This window comes from Alexandromys fortis, unplaced genomic scaffold, assembly GCF_014885135.2.
Source record: "Alexandromys fortis isolate MF-2015 unplaced genomic scaffold, M_Fortis_MF-2015_v1.1 scaffold_92, whole genome shotgun sequence".
Classification (NCBI taxonomy): domain Eukaryota; kingdom Metazoa; phylum Chordata; class Mammalia; order Rodentia; family Cricetidae; genus Alexandromys; species Alexandromys fortis.
The window spans coordinates 3,548,402-3,564,156 of NW_026067972.1; the positions used below are offsets into that span (position 1 = coordinate 3,548,402).

The 15,755-nt window shown below is 51.3% G+C and overlaps 1 protein-coding gene across 1 annotated transcript; it reads right to left on the reverse strand.

Moving 5' to 3' along the window:
* Window positions 1-14,376: 14,376 nt before the first annotated feature.
* Window positions 14,377-15,492, reverse strand: Foxe1 (forkhead box E1). Its single transcript, XM_050155867.1, has one exon. It carries the CDS (start codon window positions 15,490-15,492, stop codon window positions 14,377-14,379), a length of 1,116 nt encoding a protein of 371 aa, XP_050011824.1.
* Window positions 15,493-15,755: the final 263 nt, after the last annotated feature.

A 15,755-nucleotide genomic window follows, 5' to 3' on the forward strand; every position in this document is an offset into this window, starting at 1 on the left:
CCACTGTTTTCCAGGTAGGCTGGCAGCCACCAAGCTGGGCCATCCTCCTGTCCCATTGTAATGGGACAGGTTCTGGGAACATAAACTCAGGTCCTTATGCTTGCATGAGAAGCATTCTTACGTCCTGACCCATCTTTCCACAGTGGGATTTTTTAAATTACAAGTTAACTTTTTAAATAGGTAGAGGCTTCCTCAGATTGCCCTGCGTTTGGTGAATTGAGGCGGTTTGTGCTTTGAGGGATGAATGCAGCTTCTAAACTCTCTCATTCACAGGCTGGGTGGTTTGCAGATCCCTTGCCGTCAGGGATCGTCTCTGCCTTCTTACGGAGGTAACTGTGTTCCCTCTTCTGTTGCTCCTGGTTTAGTTTAGATGTTCATCAAATTTATTCTTTTTCCTCCTAAGGATCAGCTGCTGGACTTTCTGTGTTATTTTATTCTTCAGTTTCTCTGATTTCTGCTCATGGACACATTTTTTCGTCTTTGATGCAGGTTTATTTTGTTCCTTTCTTCACTTAGGCAGTTCAGGCTGACGCTTTGAGACTATTCTCGGAACAAAGCAGCTGAATCCCACAGGTGCTGTATTTTAACTTTCATTCACCTTTGTGATTTTCTTTGGGACATCACTGGTGTTTCCTCTTTGGCTCGTGGATTGTTATTATTGGCATGCTTCATGCTTTCCAAGTATCTGGTGATTTTAAAAAAAAGATTTTATTTCTATTGTATATGTAGGAGCATCTGACTGCATGGATGTATGTGAGCCATGAGTTCAGTGCCCTCAGAAACAGAAGGGGTGTTGGAACTCTGGAACTGGAGTTATAGACTGTTGTGAGCAGCCACAAGGGTGCTGGGAGCCAATTTTGGTCCTCTACAAGAACTGTCACCTTTTGAGCCATCTCTCTGGCCAAGTATTCTGAGCTTTTTATTTTATTTTTCTTAGAGGGAAGTCTGAGAACTTTTCAGAATTCGCTCTGTAGATTCGCAGCTCTCTTAAGTTGCGGCGGGAGGGCTTGTTCCCTGGTACAGCGTATGGTGCGTTCTGCTGTGTGTACCATACACACCGGAATGATCTGTGTGTGTGTGTGTGTGTGTGTGTGTGTGGTGTTCTTCTGTCTGAACCATACACACTGGAATGACCTGTGTGCTCTGCCCTTGCGGAATGGTCCAGAAATATTGACTGGAGACCTTGGTTCCTGTTTTTCTGTTTGATTGCTCAGCCGGCTGTTGAAAGGTAAGTGCTGAAATCTCTGATTTCTCTCTCCTTCTCACTCTCTCCTCTCTCTTTCTTTGACACGGGGTCTCACTGTTCAGCCCTGGCTATCTTGGAACTCACCGTGTAGACAGAGGCTGACCTCAAACTCATAGAGATTCCCCTGCCTCTGCTTCTTGAGTGCTGAGACTAAAGGTGGGCACCACCCCAGGCGATTTTCTCTTTTTGAGGCAGTGTCTATAGTCCTGTCTGACAATGACCTCCCTGCGTAGCTGAGGATGGCCTTGAATATCTGATGCCCTAGCTTCCTCCTCTGGAGGGCTGGCATGTGTGTGCCACAGTCCCGACTTATAATAGCTTTATATATTAAAATAGCTAATTTTTGAGACAAGATGTCATATATATATATATATATATATATATTCCACCTGGCCTTTAATTTGCTCCTGATCCTCCTCCCTCCATCTCCCTCCCAAGTGCTGGGACTACAGGCATGGGCCCCAATGCCTGAATCAAAGTCTCCGATTTTACTTGTGAGTTTTTCTCTTCCGTGTTATCCGCTTCTGCTTCTCTTGTTCTGATGTCCCACGTTCAGGGTTATTATGTGACCTTGGTTGGCTGACCTGTTTATTATCTTATAATATTCCTCTTTGTCTTAGTTATTTTCTTTGCTCTGACGTTGACCTTATCTGATTTTAGTGCAACCCTCCCATTTTCTTATGATCAGTGGTGCACAAGATAGATTTTAGCTCCTTTTACTTTCAGCTGTTTGTGGCGTGATGTTTGAAGTGAGTTTCTGGGAGACGGCTATGAAGCATTTGTCTAGTTACTCTTTATCATGAAAACTCGGGAGTCAGATAGCGGGGTAAGAATGAGCAAAGAGGTGGTGGAGACGCACTGCGACCTCCTCTCTCTCCTTCCTCCATCCAAAAAGGCCGAGAATCTTTCTAAATCCCTCCCTGTTACTTTCTGTATCTCTCTTCCTGTCCTTGGTCCTCCAAAACCTCGTGGCTAATTTTGATCAACTTGTAGCTAGTTCAAAGTAAATCTCAAGGGCAGTTTCAGGAGTTTCAGAATGAGATCAAAATATTCCATAACACAGCTATGCCAGTTTCTTAAAGCTGCCAAACCACAAATTTGGTGACTTAAAACAAGACATTTTGGAGGCACTAGAGATTGAACCTGGGACCTCGCACATGGTAGGCAAGTACTCTACATTGAGCTGTAGCCCCACCCATTTTTAATTCTTTATTTTATATAGAATCCCACTGTGTTACCCAGATTGGCCTTGAATTTGCCACCCTCCTGCTTTAGCATCCACCAAGCCTGGAGAACACACACTTATGCTGGAGGTCTGAAGCCCAAAGTCAGCATCTGTGAGCTAAACTCAGCTTCTTAGTAAAGTCACTGACAAACCTCTCTAAATTCCTGGGTTCATCCTAACCACTCCTCATGCCATATATCCTTCTGCCCGCTTCTCAGGAGGACATTGTGATGACATTTAGGGCTCCCTGGAGGATCCAGGACGACCCAATCCTGCCCATGCCATCTTTTTGCCTATGATAAACCTTCACAGAGCTCATCTCTGGGGACCACCGCTCAGCCCATCCCGAGGGCACAGAGTTGGTCTGGTCTCCATCCTGGCCTGGCACTGTGGGCGGTCTGCCTGCTGGCGCCCTCTCCACTTCCTTGCTTAAGGGGACTATACTCTGGAGGCCGTTTGGATCTGCATTCTGAGATGTTTTGAAGTGCTGCCTCCGATAGCTCCAAGGCTGAGTTATTTGGAGCAAAAGGATATAAATCATTCACCCTAAACCCTGAAAACCGAGCTCCAGCAAAGGCACAAATCCCGCTTTGTGCGACTTTTCAGGGGCACGCTGCTGCCAGTGTAAGGGAAAGGCAGTGTTAAAGTCGTGGAGAAACGTCACTCCCGCCTGACTTCTCCCAAGGTCAAATGCCAGTCTCCCAGGCTGACCAGACCTTGTATGGGGGATGACCTCGAACCCCTGATCTTCCTGCTCCCCAACCCGGGTACTGAGATGAGGTGCCTGTGCTATCCGGTGTTAAGTTTCTTTCTTCTGGTCTCCACGTCCTGACAGCGCTTTGGAGTGTGTATCAGGATTGTTCCATCTACCTCTGGTCAGCAGAGCCTGCCCCCTGCTGGCCACAGTGAGAATGGTTCTGTAGAGAGAGGACAAACAGCTTGGGTTGGGGGCTGAAAACTAGGTGGCTCAGTGACCAGTCACCCAGTGCACACTGACAGTGCAACTCAGGGGATTGTTACTGGCTCCTGGCTTTTGCTATACGCAGAAGGGTCCATCATTCGATCCAGGTCCGTGTTTTGTCCTGGATTTCAAAGCCCTTTCAAGACCGTTAGTTTCATTACCGCCTGCGGACTATCCCTTGCCTTCTGGTACTATTGCTGAATCATGTAGGGTTGAGTTTGTTGCTTGCAGTCAGAGTATTCTGACTGATAGCGCTGTGGGAAAAGAGGCCCCCGTTGGAAGGGTGTGGAGCCAAGAAATGTGTGTGCATATGAGTCTTCAGTGGGTGTGAGACAGTCCAGAGGCTGGGGCTGAAGATGTCTTTAGAAATCCTGAGGCATCCCACCCACGGAGTGCGTCTCTGACAACATCTCTACGGACTGGCTTCAGCGTTGCTCAGAGGCCCTTCCGGAAGCGAGTGAGGTTCCCCCCCCCCCACCCCAAGGCAGCTGGCATCACCCTTGGCTGCCTCCAATCATTTCTTTCTCTTACCAACTAAAATTTGATGCGACCCAGCACTGATCCTCTATATGTACCCCCAAACCGTCCCTTCTCTGCCCGGAAAGCTCTTCACAGATTTAAGACAGGAGAACACACCCCAGATCGGCGTCCTCAGGCAGAGTAAAGCTCATGTCCCCAGGACTTAAGCCACTGCCTCCAGCAGGAATATTTAGTTCCAGTTAAACAATATTCACCAAATACGTATGAGGCGCTGGGGCAACCAAGACACACAGAAAAGGTCAAAGTCAGGCAGGACCATCGCCTCCTCATTCTGGACCCTCTGCTTTTTAAAATGTAGCCTCAAATAAGATTGGCGGTAAGGCAGCTTGCCTACACTCCTGCCTCTTCTGACTCATGGGGCTTAGTTCTCACTAAGCCCTTTTCACACACGCTTCCACCAGCCCTCCCTTCTCTAGTTGGCCCCCAAGCTCCTTATTCTTTTGTGTTGTTTTTATTTTGCGTTTACAGCCTGAGTTAAAAAAAAAAAAAAAAAAACAGCAGAGCCTGTCTAACTTCCCTGTAGCAGGCACAGAAGGCCATTACCTTCAGATTCCCTTGCAGTGCTGGTGGGGAACACACAGAAGAAAGGCCCATTAGGAAGCTTGGCATCGCTCTCCAAGACCAAGAGTCCAAACAGCTGGGAGCAGGAAGAGCCACAGCCCAGCTTCGGGCTGGCTGAGGTCTCTAAAGGCAAGCCTCTGCTTACGTGGTAACGGCTGTTACTCATTTTCTTTTGGGAGCAGTTAATTCCGATCTTAATGTCAGAGGTAACAGCCAAAGACAGCCGGTTGAATCTGCAGTTACTGACGCCGCGCAGAGTCGCTTGCAAAAAGGCTACAAAGTGGATTTGGTTCATCATGAAGCTTGGATCCTGTCCACAGAAGCCATCAGTTACTCGATGTCATTTGGCTCCTGGCGGGGGCTGAGGGTGGGGGTGTCAGTTCACTTGATCATGCTCCGCTCTGTCAGCTCAGGGACTTCCATGTGTCTCTTTGATCCCTCTGACTGCCAGTACTGCAGAAGGTGGGGTCCCCAGGTTCTAGGGCCTAAGGAGCTAAAGGGCGGGGAAGATGGCTCAGCAGGTAAAGGTGCTGCTGTTAGCATCGTAAGTCTGAAGACCCGAGTTCAGTTCCCGAGAAAGCAGGATGTGGTGGGGATACCAGCAATGCCAGCACCCCTGTGGTGAGATGGGAGGCGGAGACAGGAGAGCCACCCAGAAGCTTATGAACTAGTTACCCTTGAGTACACAGTGCAGCAGCAGAAACAAGAGGCACCCTGCCTCAAGGCAGAAGAACACAGACTCCTGAAAGTTGTCCTCTGACCTTCACACATACGTAATATAAATGTACTTGTACACACACACACACACACACACACACACACACACACACACACACACACGAAGGCTCTAAATCTTCTACTTCAGGAGACAAAGCCCTCCTACCCACGCCACATGCGCACATGCATGCGGGGGGGGGGGTCGCGCATGCGCATTCGGGTATCCTGGTCAGAGCTTGTGGGGTTCGAGTGAGCCATCCGTGATTCAGTCTGCTGTGCTGCATAACAAGTTACTCTGAAGTTAGTGACTTAAAAGAACAGCGTTTATCATCTCAAGTGTCTGTGGCTCTGCTCTTTTGGGTCCTCTTCAGGCTCTCCCCCTGCCTCCGTTCATCTTGAGATGCCCCTGGAATCATCAGTTTCCTGGCCCACGTGTGTGACTGATGACGGTATTCAGACGTTTGTGTGTGTGTGTGTGTGTGTGTGTGTGTGTGTGTGTGTGTGTATGTGTGTGTGTATGTGTGTGTATTTATTTTGGAGTGTTGTGCTGCTGGAGTATCCCGCACAGCAGGTATCCACGGAGCTGCATCTCTAGTGCACAGAGGCCTCAGGTCCACGTCATTATTTCACCAAGTCCCGCACATGAGTGGCTAAGGCAGCCTTACCACACTGACTCTATAGCACAGACAATCAAACCTTCCTCCAGGGAGAGGAAGCCTGCAAGCCCAGAGAACCACGCTGGACCCCAGGCTCAGCCATCTCACTGCAACCCTGCATGTGGGTACCCACTGTGGGCTCAGGAGCTCCCATCTATGTCTGGGTTGGGACCTTGCCCATAGTGAGTGCCCCAGAGGCTTCTCACAGTAGGGTTGCTCAGAAGCGGTTGCTTGAGCCCAATCCTTGGGACTGTTGAGGCCAAGGGTAACCTAGAACCCACATAGAAGCTGAGCCCTGGGCTTTCTGAGAACCAGGAAGGGAAGGTGTTCCTATTTTATTTCTGGGGAAGTTGAGCAAGATAGGAACCTGCTCTCTTGAAGTCGGGTAGTAGCCCTTTGGAAAACAGCAAAGTTCACGGGACAGGTCGGAGCTGGCTGAATTCCGAGCAGCGAGCAGCGTGGAGACCAGGTTCATTTCCTGTTGGTGTGGTGTGCAGAGGCAAAGACCCAGTCCCTGAACAAGGAATCCAAGAAGAAGCCCCCAGGGGAACCTGCAAGCTCTTCCTGAGAGATACATTTCCTGGGGAGCCAGCCTGGCGGGAGTGGTGCAGTTCTTTGAGAAAGCACCTAAGCGAATCACAGTTTGGGTAGAAAGCTACTTCACCGCTCTGCTCTCCTCTGGCCCTGCTGCAGGCCCAGGCCCGCCTATGCTGGAAGGAAGTCAGGCCTTCCCCACAAGAGGAAGGGCCCTCTTGCCTGTGGTTGGGCATTGTGCTCACTGGATTCCAAGCTGTCAGTCTCCCTGGAGGCAGGGCTCTGGGATGCTGACCCTGCAGATTGCTTTGTTAGGTTTCTCCCACAATTAATTCGGAAATTACCCACCTGCCCACAACCTCTCCAGGTGTCCTATAAATCACCAGCCTTTTCCTGCAGTTTGTGTAAAGCGAAGACCAGAGCCGGGAGGGTCTGCCACAAGGCACCAGACCTGGAAGACAGGCTTGCTGTTTAGAAAAGCCAGCCCCCTTCAGCTTTGGCACTAACCGTCTGAAGCAAGTAGATCCACACGCATTATCTTTAAGCCTCACACGCCCTGTGGAGATAAGTCATGGGTGTGTGGAGTCACCAAGCTCAGAGGCCCAAGGAGAGAAGGCTCCAGGCAGGACTAACACACGAGTGTCCAGACTGCACACCCAGGCAGGGGAATTCCTCAGACTTCTGTTCACTTGGGCTGCCAGTCCAGCTCCTGAAGAGACACCACGTGGCCTAGAGCCAGCCTCCTTTCTTTGCCCAAAGAACCCATGAGAAGCCTGGTCCACCTCAGGGCTGTTGTGAGAATCCAGAGGTTACAAATCTTGTAAACCCCAACGGCAGTGGAATCTGAGGTGATATTAGCTAGGGACCCATGGGCAGCTGGGAAGGGCCCTGGCCTGGCCTGTGACGGACGTAAATTCACAAAGGAACTGTGGTTCATCAGTCTCGCTGCTGTGTGCGGAAGACTACAGGGTCTTTTGGCTGTGTTTGGTGATAAGAAGGGCAGAAGAGGTTTTAGGGAAATAAACGAAGGGTCAGTCTGACCCCCAACACCTGTCCCTGTAAGGGTCACCTCTGCATCGGTTCACATACACTTGGTTTTAGGTAACAAGGGCAGCCTCAAACTTGATTGGATGTTGTGTATTTCCAACAACAGAGCCCACAGGTAGAATGGAGGCTTTGGAGGTTGGTTCAGCTTGGTGATATCCCCAGGCTCCAGGTACCCATGGGCAGGCTGACGTGTTTTTAGGCTACACCCTGGCTTCACGTGACGGCCATGCTTCCAGGGGTCACTCAATATCCAAAGATTTAAAAAAAAAAAATACCGGCACTTCCAACATACTGCCTGGGGTATCTCATTGGCTCAGAAAATACCTGTGGCAAGAGTGGAGTTATCATGTCAGCCTTGGGAAGGCTGAGATTTAACTAACAGGACCCTACGCAGGGAAGACGGCCACTAAGACACCGGACAACTGAAATTTGAACCAAATCAGGGCTATGTGTGTAAAGAAGGTGGGAAGGTGGCTGGCTGTGTTTGCCCCTTGAATACACCAGAGGGAAGATGGAGTGTTTTACTTTTTTTTTTTAAGTTTATTTATTTATTTAGTATACAGTGCTCTGTCTACATGTATGCCTGCAGGCCAGAAGAGGGCACCAGAACTCATAAAAGATGGTTGTGAGCCATCATGTGGATGCTGGGAATTGAACTCAGGACCTCTGGAAGAGCAGTCAGTGCTCTTAACCACTGAGCCATCTCTCCAGCCTGGAGTGTTTTATTTCTGTCCCCAGCAGTACTCTGTACCATTCTCTTCTATCTGGTCACCCCCAGTCACACCACCAAAAGTTTAGAGTAGAAGGGGTGGGGACTGGGATGTGGCAGAGCACTTGCCTGGCGTGTACAAGATCCTGGGTTCAAACAGCCGGCTGTGCCCAGTCCCATGAGCTTCCGGCCAGGGAAGATGAGGATTTTTTTTTTTTTTTTTTTTTTTTTTTTTTTTTTTTTTAGTTTTGGAGCCTGTCGACCAGGCTGACCTTGAACTCACAGAGATCTGCCTGCCTCTGCCTCCCCGATTGCTGGGGTTAAAGGTGTGCACCACCAGCACTCGGCTAAAGAAGACTCTGAACATGAAGTTGAAGAGTGGGTGAAGTTTTGGTGATTGAGTTAGAGAAAACAAAGTGAGAATACTCACATAAGATATGATTTTCTCAGCTGGAGACATGGCTCAGTGGTTAAGAGCACTGCCTGCTCTTCCAGAGGACCCAGGGTTCAATTCCCAGGGTCCATATGGCAGCTCACAACCGTCTGTAATTACAGTTCCAGGGGACCTGATACCCATTACAAAACACCCATACACATAAAAATAAGAAATAAAAATTAAGAACAAAATATGGTTTTCTCACGGTATGAGACACACTAATCCCTATCTCTGAACTCTCTCGTCTTGGGTCAGGCTCCTTCCTGGAAAAGAACTGGTCCAGCTGAAGTTTGAGCTGGGCTGCACACTGGTTGCTGAGTGAGGACCGATGGACAGATAAGGAGGCATCAGGAACCTCTGTAAACAGACTCAGAGAGAGGAGGGGCTCCCACAGGACAGGTCTTAGAGCCAGGATGCGGGGTTAGGTGGTTCACCGAGGGAGTGGTCTCTGAATAGGATTCATGGGGTATGAATCCTCGAAACGGCAATGGTGGTTCAGGGTGCAGGCATGGCAGCTACGGGAAAGGAGGGCAGTGAGAGGGTGGCAGAGGGTATAGAGAGGGTGAGAAGCTGGGACTCTATGTCGCTTCGGATAGACTGGCATTGAGAACAGAGCAGAGGCAGGAGAGAGAAGCACCCTTGGGACCCTTGCTAATTGCTGGAGGCTCGAGAGGGTTAAGCTCTGTTGGGCATGGCCCTCACACTTTATTTCTGTCTCCCTACCTGCAGGACCATAGCTGCCTTGCTTTGCCCCCATGGAGAAGCTGCTCCAGGTTCCCAGGTATTGAGGAGGTCCCTCCTTCTCACTAGCCTGAGATCCATCCTGACTCAGCTTCCCCATCCCTCTTTCCTCTGGAAGGGCCTGATCCTTGATCCCTGGACCTCTCAGACTCTGCCCTACTGTACCTGGGAAACTCTCTGGGTATAGCTGGAAATCTGAGCTTTGGCTCTCAGAAGGGGTGAGGTGGGCCAGGCGGTGGTGGTGCACGCCTTTAATCCCAGCACTCAGGAGGCAGAGGCAGGAGGATCTCTGTGAGGGAGGCCAGCCTAGTCTAGAAGAGCTAGTTCCAGGACAGGAACCAAAAAAGCTAAGGAGAAATCCTGTCTCGAAAAATAAAAAAAATAAAAAAAAAGGGGGTGAGGTGTGGGGCTGGCACCATGCAGGCTGAACTCTACAGGAAGCAGACAATGGGCCAAGCAATTAGGACCACTACAAAGGCCATTTTGGTCTCAGCCAAAAAAATGGCTTGCAGGACCAAGGGCGAGGGCTGGAAAGATGGTGCACCAGCTGATTAAGGACCCGCCTCTTTCTGCTCCCTCTCTGGCTATCCATTTCGGTTTTCTCTATCTTTTTTTAATGAAAAATACTATTTATTTATTTTTCTTTGAGACAGAGTCTCCTGTATCTCAGGCTAGCTTTGAACTTACCAGATAGCCAAGAATGACTTTGAACTTCTGGCCCTCCTGTCTTCACTTTCTGGGAGAAAGCTGGGGGTGCAGGTTTGCACCCCCACACCTGGTATATACGGTGCTGAGGCGGGAACCCAGGGCTCCCCCACACGCCCTCTGCTCACTGAGCCACAGCCCCACCTCACCGCTTTAGTTTTTCATGTTGCTCACTGCTCTGTTTGCTTTGAGAGTCTGACCTACTCTGTCTCTCCTCCTTTTTTATTTCTTTTTAACCAGCGTAACCATACAACGAGGGGACCTGAAGGCTGCATTCCCTTGCAAATCAACAGCCCTCTCCCACCTCCTGTCACAGCTGATCACTTCTATTTTCAGAGTCTCCCTTAGGATGATGGCCAGACATAGTCTCCCTTGCTCTGATACCAATGACCGTGAAACTGGGGGAAGGTCTCACTCATCTCTGGGTTCCAGAGAATGCACACGCATGGTGTCCCTGCGGATCCCCATAATTGTGAGTGCACGTAAGCCCTGAGATGCGTGAGCACTGAGATGCATGAGCCCAGACTTTTTTGTGTGTTGCAATGTGATCCTGGGAACAGCATTGCTCCAGCCGGTCCTTCATGCTACAGACTGCCATCAAAATTGCTTTTCATCAAGAAGTTTTTTCACAGACATTTTGTCTCAGCAACGCCTACCCAGGAGGCAACACTTCTTAGGAAGAGGATGGACGCTGAAGCTCAAGTTCCTCAGAATGGCGCAGTGTGCGTGCGTGAGTGTGTGTGTGTGTGTGTGTGTGTGTGTGCATATCTCTCACACACATACCGGAAGGCTGAGCCTTTGCTTCCGAAGCGTGGGCTTTGGCACTTGGTGAGACGTCGCCCAAGGAAAGGTTGGTGTCCAAGAAAGATGCCGCTCAGAGGAAACTGGGTTTGTGGTACCCTCGGGATGGATTGGCGATCCTGGAGACTGGGACCGTAGGATGAGGACAGGGACCCCCTTCCGCGTCTCCCGCGGGCCAGAGCACAGAGCAGTCAGATGGCAGGATGCTTATGAACATTTCAGCGTTTTGTCTTCGTAGCTCTCCTCCAAATCTGTGGACTCAGACTCTCTGGCTCCCGTTTTAGGGGTGCTCTGAGACCCGTGCGTTCATTCTTCTCTCTTCCCCCTCTCCCTGTTGAGAGCCAGTTTGCAGGTGAGCAGGCCTAGCACCTCAACAGGCTGCGGGTAATTAGATGCTTTCTTCCCTAATTGCCGGAGGCTCGTTAGAATTTGCCCCAGAGCTGTAACATTTATTTTCTTTCAAATTAATTTTGCTTTGCAATTAAGGTGAGGAAACTAACAACAAAAGCAGACTTCGCCCTGGGTTGTTTAGTTCGGTTAGAGCGCTTCCTTCCCAACTTGACACCAGCCGGTCCGCGGCTCTGTGGAGGTTAGGGGCCAGGAGAGAGCCTTGGCCGCCTCAGCGCTCTCCTCACCACCACCGCGGTGTTCCCAGAAGAGTCTATGAGGAGCCCAGCTCCTCCACGGGGACACGAATCTGCAGCTTGCGACTGCAGTTTACTAAAGCACACTCCCAATTTTCTACGAAGTTTGTGCAAAATTGTTTTTGTTCAATTAGTTTTTCTTATTATAAAATCAGAATGTTTGTTCTTTGCCTGAAAAAAAAAATAAGAGTGTAAAAGAAAGAAAGAGAAGGTGGCTCACACACGCAGTCCTAGCACCACGAAGGCTGAGGCTGCCTGGCTATGCAGTAAGTTCCAGAGCAGCCTGGACTCCTGGCTCTGTCTCAGAAACAAAACAATAAGGAAACAGACAAAAACACAGAGGGTCCTAAAGTTGGCCCACAGTTAGTTGGGCAGTCCCTTTTCTAAATTTGGTTTTGTTTTTGTTTTCCCAATGTAGGCCAGAATCTCGATCTTCCCTTGTGTTTCTGTTTGATGAACAGAAAAGCACCTGTCTTTCGCCTGCTTTCTGGCAATAGGACTTCCCAAGTTTCCACGATAAGGCAGTTTTTCCTGCCTCCTTACTCTTTGCAACGAGTTTTTTTTTTTTTTTTTTTTTTTGCTGTTTTTTAACTTCGTTTACCACATCTTCCTCTCACCCCACCCCTACCGTTTGACGGTCTCTTTCTCCCTCCTCCTTTAACTTTTAACTTTAGGAGAATCGTGTGAGGTAAGCAATCACAAAATCCTATTTTGAAAGTGAGGACACTGGAGAGGCCGGTTTAAGGTTAATGGTGTTGTCAGAACTCCCAATTTGGTAATTAGGAAACAAAGGCTCAGTTCCGGAACTAATGTGGGCAAACGCTGCTCCTTTTCAGCCCAGAGGAGAAAGCACCAGGGGTGGGAGACAAGGCCATAGCACTATACCTAGAAGAGACCACCAGGAGAGGCGCGGACCTCAACACCAGGAGAGGAGCAGACCTCAACACTCGCACAATTCCAGAGTTACAGGGCTGAAAAGCACCTGCCTCCAGGTCATCTCCCACCACAAAAGCCTGGAAAGCTCCTGGTGCTGTTGAGTAAGAGTGTGGCTAGACCAAAGATGCTAGAACTATAAGTGGCATAGTCCCGCCCTCTGAAGGCATAGATGAAATAAGATGCAAACATTTTAATGGCTTTCATCTTGAGTGTGTGAGAATGATATTTCAGATATAGTGGGTTAAATAAATCTACTATTACAGCTAATCTCACCTGTTAATTTTTTATTTTTTTTTAATAAAATTTAAGGAAAATTTACATTTGTGGCTTGTGCTGTATTTCTATTGGATGTGTGACTTAGATAAATACTCTGATAGGAGCCAAATTCTTTGTGAACAGGATAGTACAGTCCCCCCCCCCCCCCACACTCCCCCCCATCCTTTCATGGCAGTTTTTCCACAGCCACTTCCTTCCTTATCAATATAACTACACAGAAAGAGACCGAGTTTCTCTTGCTGGTGTTCACTTTCTCACACATTTTTTATTAAATCAGTCCATTTAAAAAATTAGGCTGTCTGAAGGAAGGGGGTGGAGCCCTTCCTCAGTGCTAGATGTTCTCGCTCTAAAACCAAACCTTGCCAAGAAAAGATGGAGACAGGTTGTACTTTCCCCGACATGAAGTTCTGATTTCCATGAACCTGCTGCCTCAGATAAAGAAGATGCACAATGAAGTTAAAAAAAACTTTTAAAAAGATGGTTTTGTTAATCATCCAATTTATTACTTTTTCTTTCCTTTTTGTTCGAGGAGGGTACTGAGGCAGCGTGGCTGAGGGCAAGGGAAGGAATAGCCAGCTCCAATTACTGTAAGCCATCCCTCTTACATCCTCCTTATCAGAAAACTAGAGTTTTGCCTGGATAGTGACCGCTGAAGATTCAATAATTAGGACATAATCTCTTCTTGGAGCTAGTCCGGGGTCTTTGGGTTAAATACTCGCCAGCGATCTGTTCCCAATTCCTGACCGGCTACTGGGCAGCCTTGGGTGGCTCACAAATGCTGCCAGATACGGAACCATGGATAACGGGGAGGTGATTAAAAAAACGAGAGGGTAGCTGGGGGCGGTGGTGGCACAAGCCTTTAATCCCAGCACTGGGGAGGCGGAAGCAGGTGTATCTTCAGAGTTCGAGGCCATCCTGGTCTACAGCGCTGTTCCAAAGACAGGTTCCAAACCTACAGAGAAACCCCTGCCTCGAAAAATTAAAAAAAACAGGGTAAAATCACACAGCTCTCCTGTGTAGCAGACAGACGGAAAATCCCGGAGATGGGGCTGGACCACACTGGGGAACTGTGTATCAGTTATGATTGCGACCCAGGTTTATGGTTCTTGGAAGCAGGTAAAACCAGTCCAGTTGAACAGAACCATTAAAAAAAAAAACTTCTTTTGCAATTTCGTTCTCTCTTTAAGAAGAAAGGCACTGTCTGAGCCTTTTATTGTAGTAAGGTAGTCAAAAATACAAGAGGCCGAGTGTGTGGCTCTCTAGCCCAAGTTTGGCGCAGCACAGCACACAGTGAAGCCACCTGACTCCACCACAGTTCGGATCCTACAACTAGGCTGCTTTCCACCCTTTATAGCCTAGGACCCTCCCAAGTAAAAAGGCAGAAAGGCAAGCAACTTCGGAGCTTCGCATCAACGAGGGTCTCTTGCCAGTCCAAACGCGGCTGTAACCTCCCCACGTCCGCCCACGTCCAAAGCAAATCGGGTCTGCGAATCGTGTGCAAGACACCGGGCCCCTACGGTCCTCAGGGGCCTTGCACGTGGGTCTCAACCCGATACACTTTTTAGTCCTCTCTGCCGGTTCCGGGGATTAATATCTTTCGGACCGTCTTGGAGTCTGTGAGGTTTCGTGCCAACCTCCGGCTCACATGGCAGACACGAACCGATCCACCGCGCCGGTATAGGCGGTGGCGTGGCGGGCGTGATAGGCACCACCACCGCCCGCTCCGAGCTGCCCGCTGGGATTGTAGCAGGGCCCCAGCGTTGCTCCGAACTGGCTCGGCGACGTGCGCCCATAGAAGTCCACCGCGGCTTCCATGCCGCCGCCGCCTCCCGCGGGGGGCGAGGTGGGTCCCGCTAGGCGACCCGCTGCAGCGGCGGCGAAGAGCGCGCTGCTCGCCCCCTGCGGGTACGCGCCGTCGGGGCCCGCGTAGGCGGCGGCGTAGGCGGCAGGGTTGACGGGTCGCGCGCCCGCGCAGACCGACGGCTGGAAGCTCCCGGTGCCGGCCGCGCCCGCCGCCGCCGCGAAGGCACATGAGCCGCCGGCGGCTGCAGACGTCGCGGGGCCCAGATCCGGGCTGAGCGGCCGCTCGGGAACCAGGCCGAAGACGCGGCAGGGCCCCGGCGACGCGGCGGGGTAGTAGACCGGCGGGGGCGCGGCGAGCGGAGGCGCGTAGCCCGCGTAGACGGCGCCCGGGTAGGCCGGCCTCGCGGTGGGCACGGCGCCCGGGAAGATGGCGGCGGCGGCGGCGGCGGCAGCTGCAGCGGCATCGTGCATGTAGGCGGGGTAGGTGGACAGGTCCGAGCGCTTGAAGCGCTTGCGGCGGCGCAGGAAGCTGCCGCTCTCGAACATGTCCTCGGCGTTGGGGTCGAGCGCCCAGTAGTTGCCCTTGCCCGGGCGGCCCGCCTCGCGCGGGATCTTGAGGAAGCAGTCGTTGAGCGTGAGGTTGTGGCGGATGCTGTTCTGCCACTTCTTGGGGTTGTCGCGGTAGAACGGGAAGCGCTCGGTGATGAACTTGTAGATGCCGCCCAGAGTCAGGCGGCGCTCGGGAGCGTGCGCGATAGCCATGGCGATGAGCGCGATGTAGCTGTAGGGCGGCTTCCCCCGCTGCAGGGGGCGCTTGCGTCGCCGTCCCCCCGCGCCACGGCCCGCTGCCTCCGCCGGGACCCCCGCGCTCGCCGCCGCCTCGCCGCGCTCCTCCTTCACGGCCGCCAGCGCCTCGGGCTGCGGCGGGGGCGGCGGCGCGCTCTCGGCCGTCATGGCTCCGCGGTCCCCCGTACCCCCCGTCGTCCGCCGCTGCAGACGGCCGCGCCGGCCCGGGACCCCCGAACCCCGGGTGCCAACGCCGGGCTCACGCGGCTGGCAGCGAAAGGCCTCGGGACGCGCGGAGCGCCGCGCTCACCGACGGCTCGTCTGGGGCGCCGGCCGGAGGGTCTTTGGTGCTCTGGTGCCAGGCGATCAGGGGGTCCGGACGCGGCTCCGAGGACGAAGAGGCGGCAGCTGTTTGGGAGAACCTTCGGGTC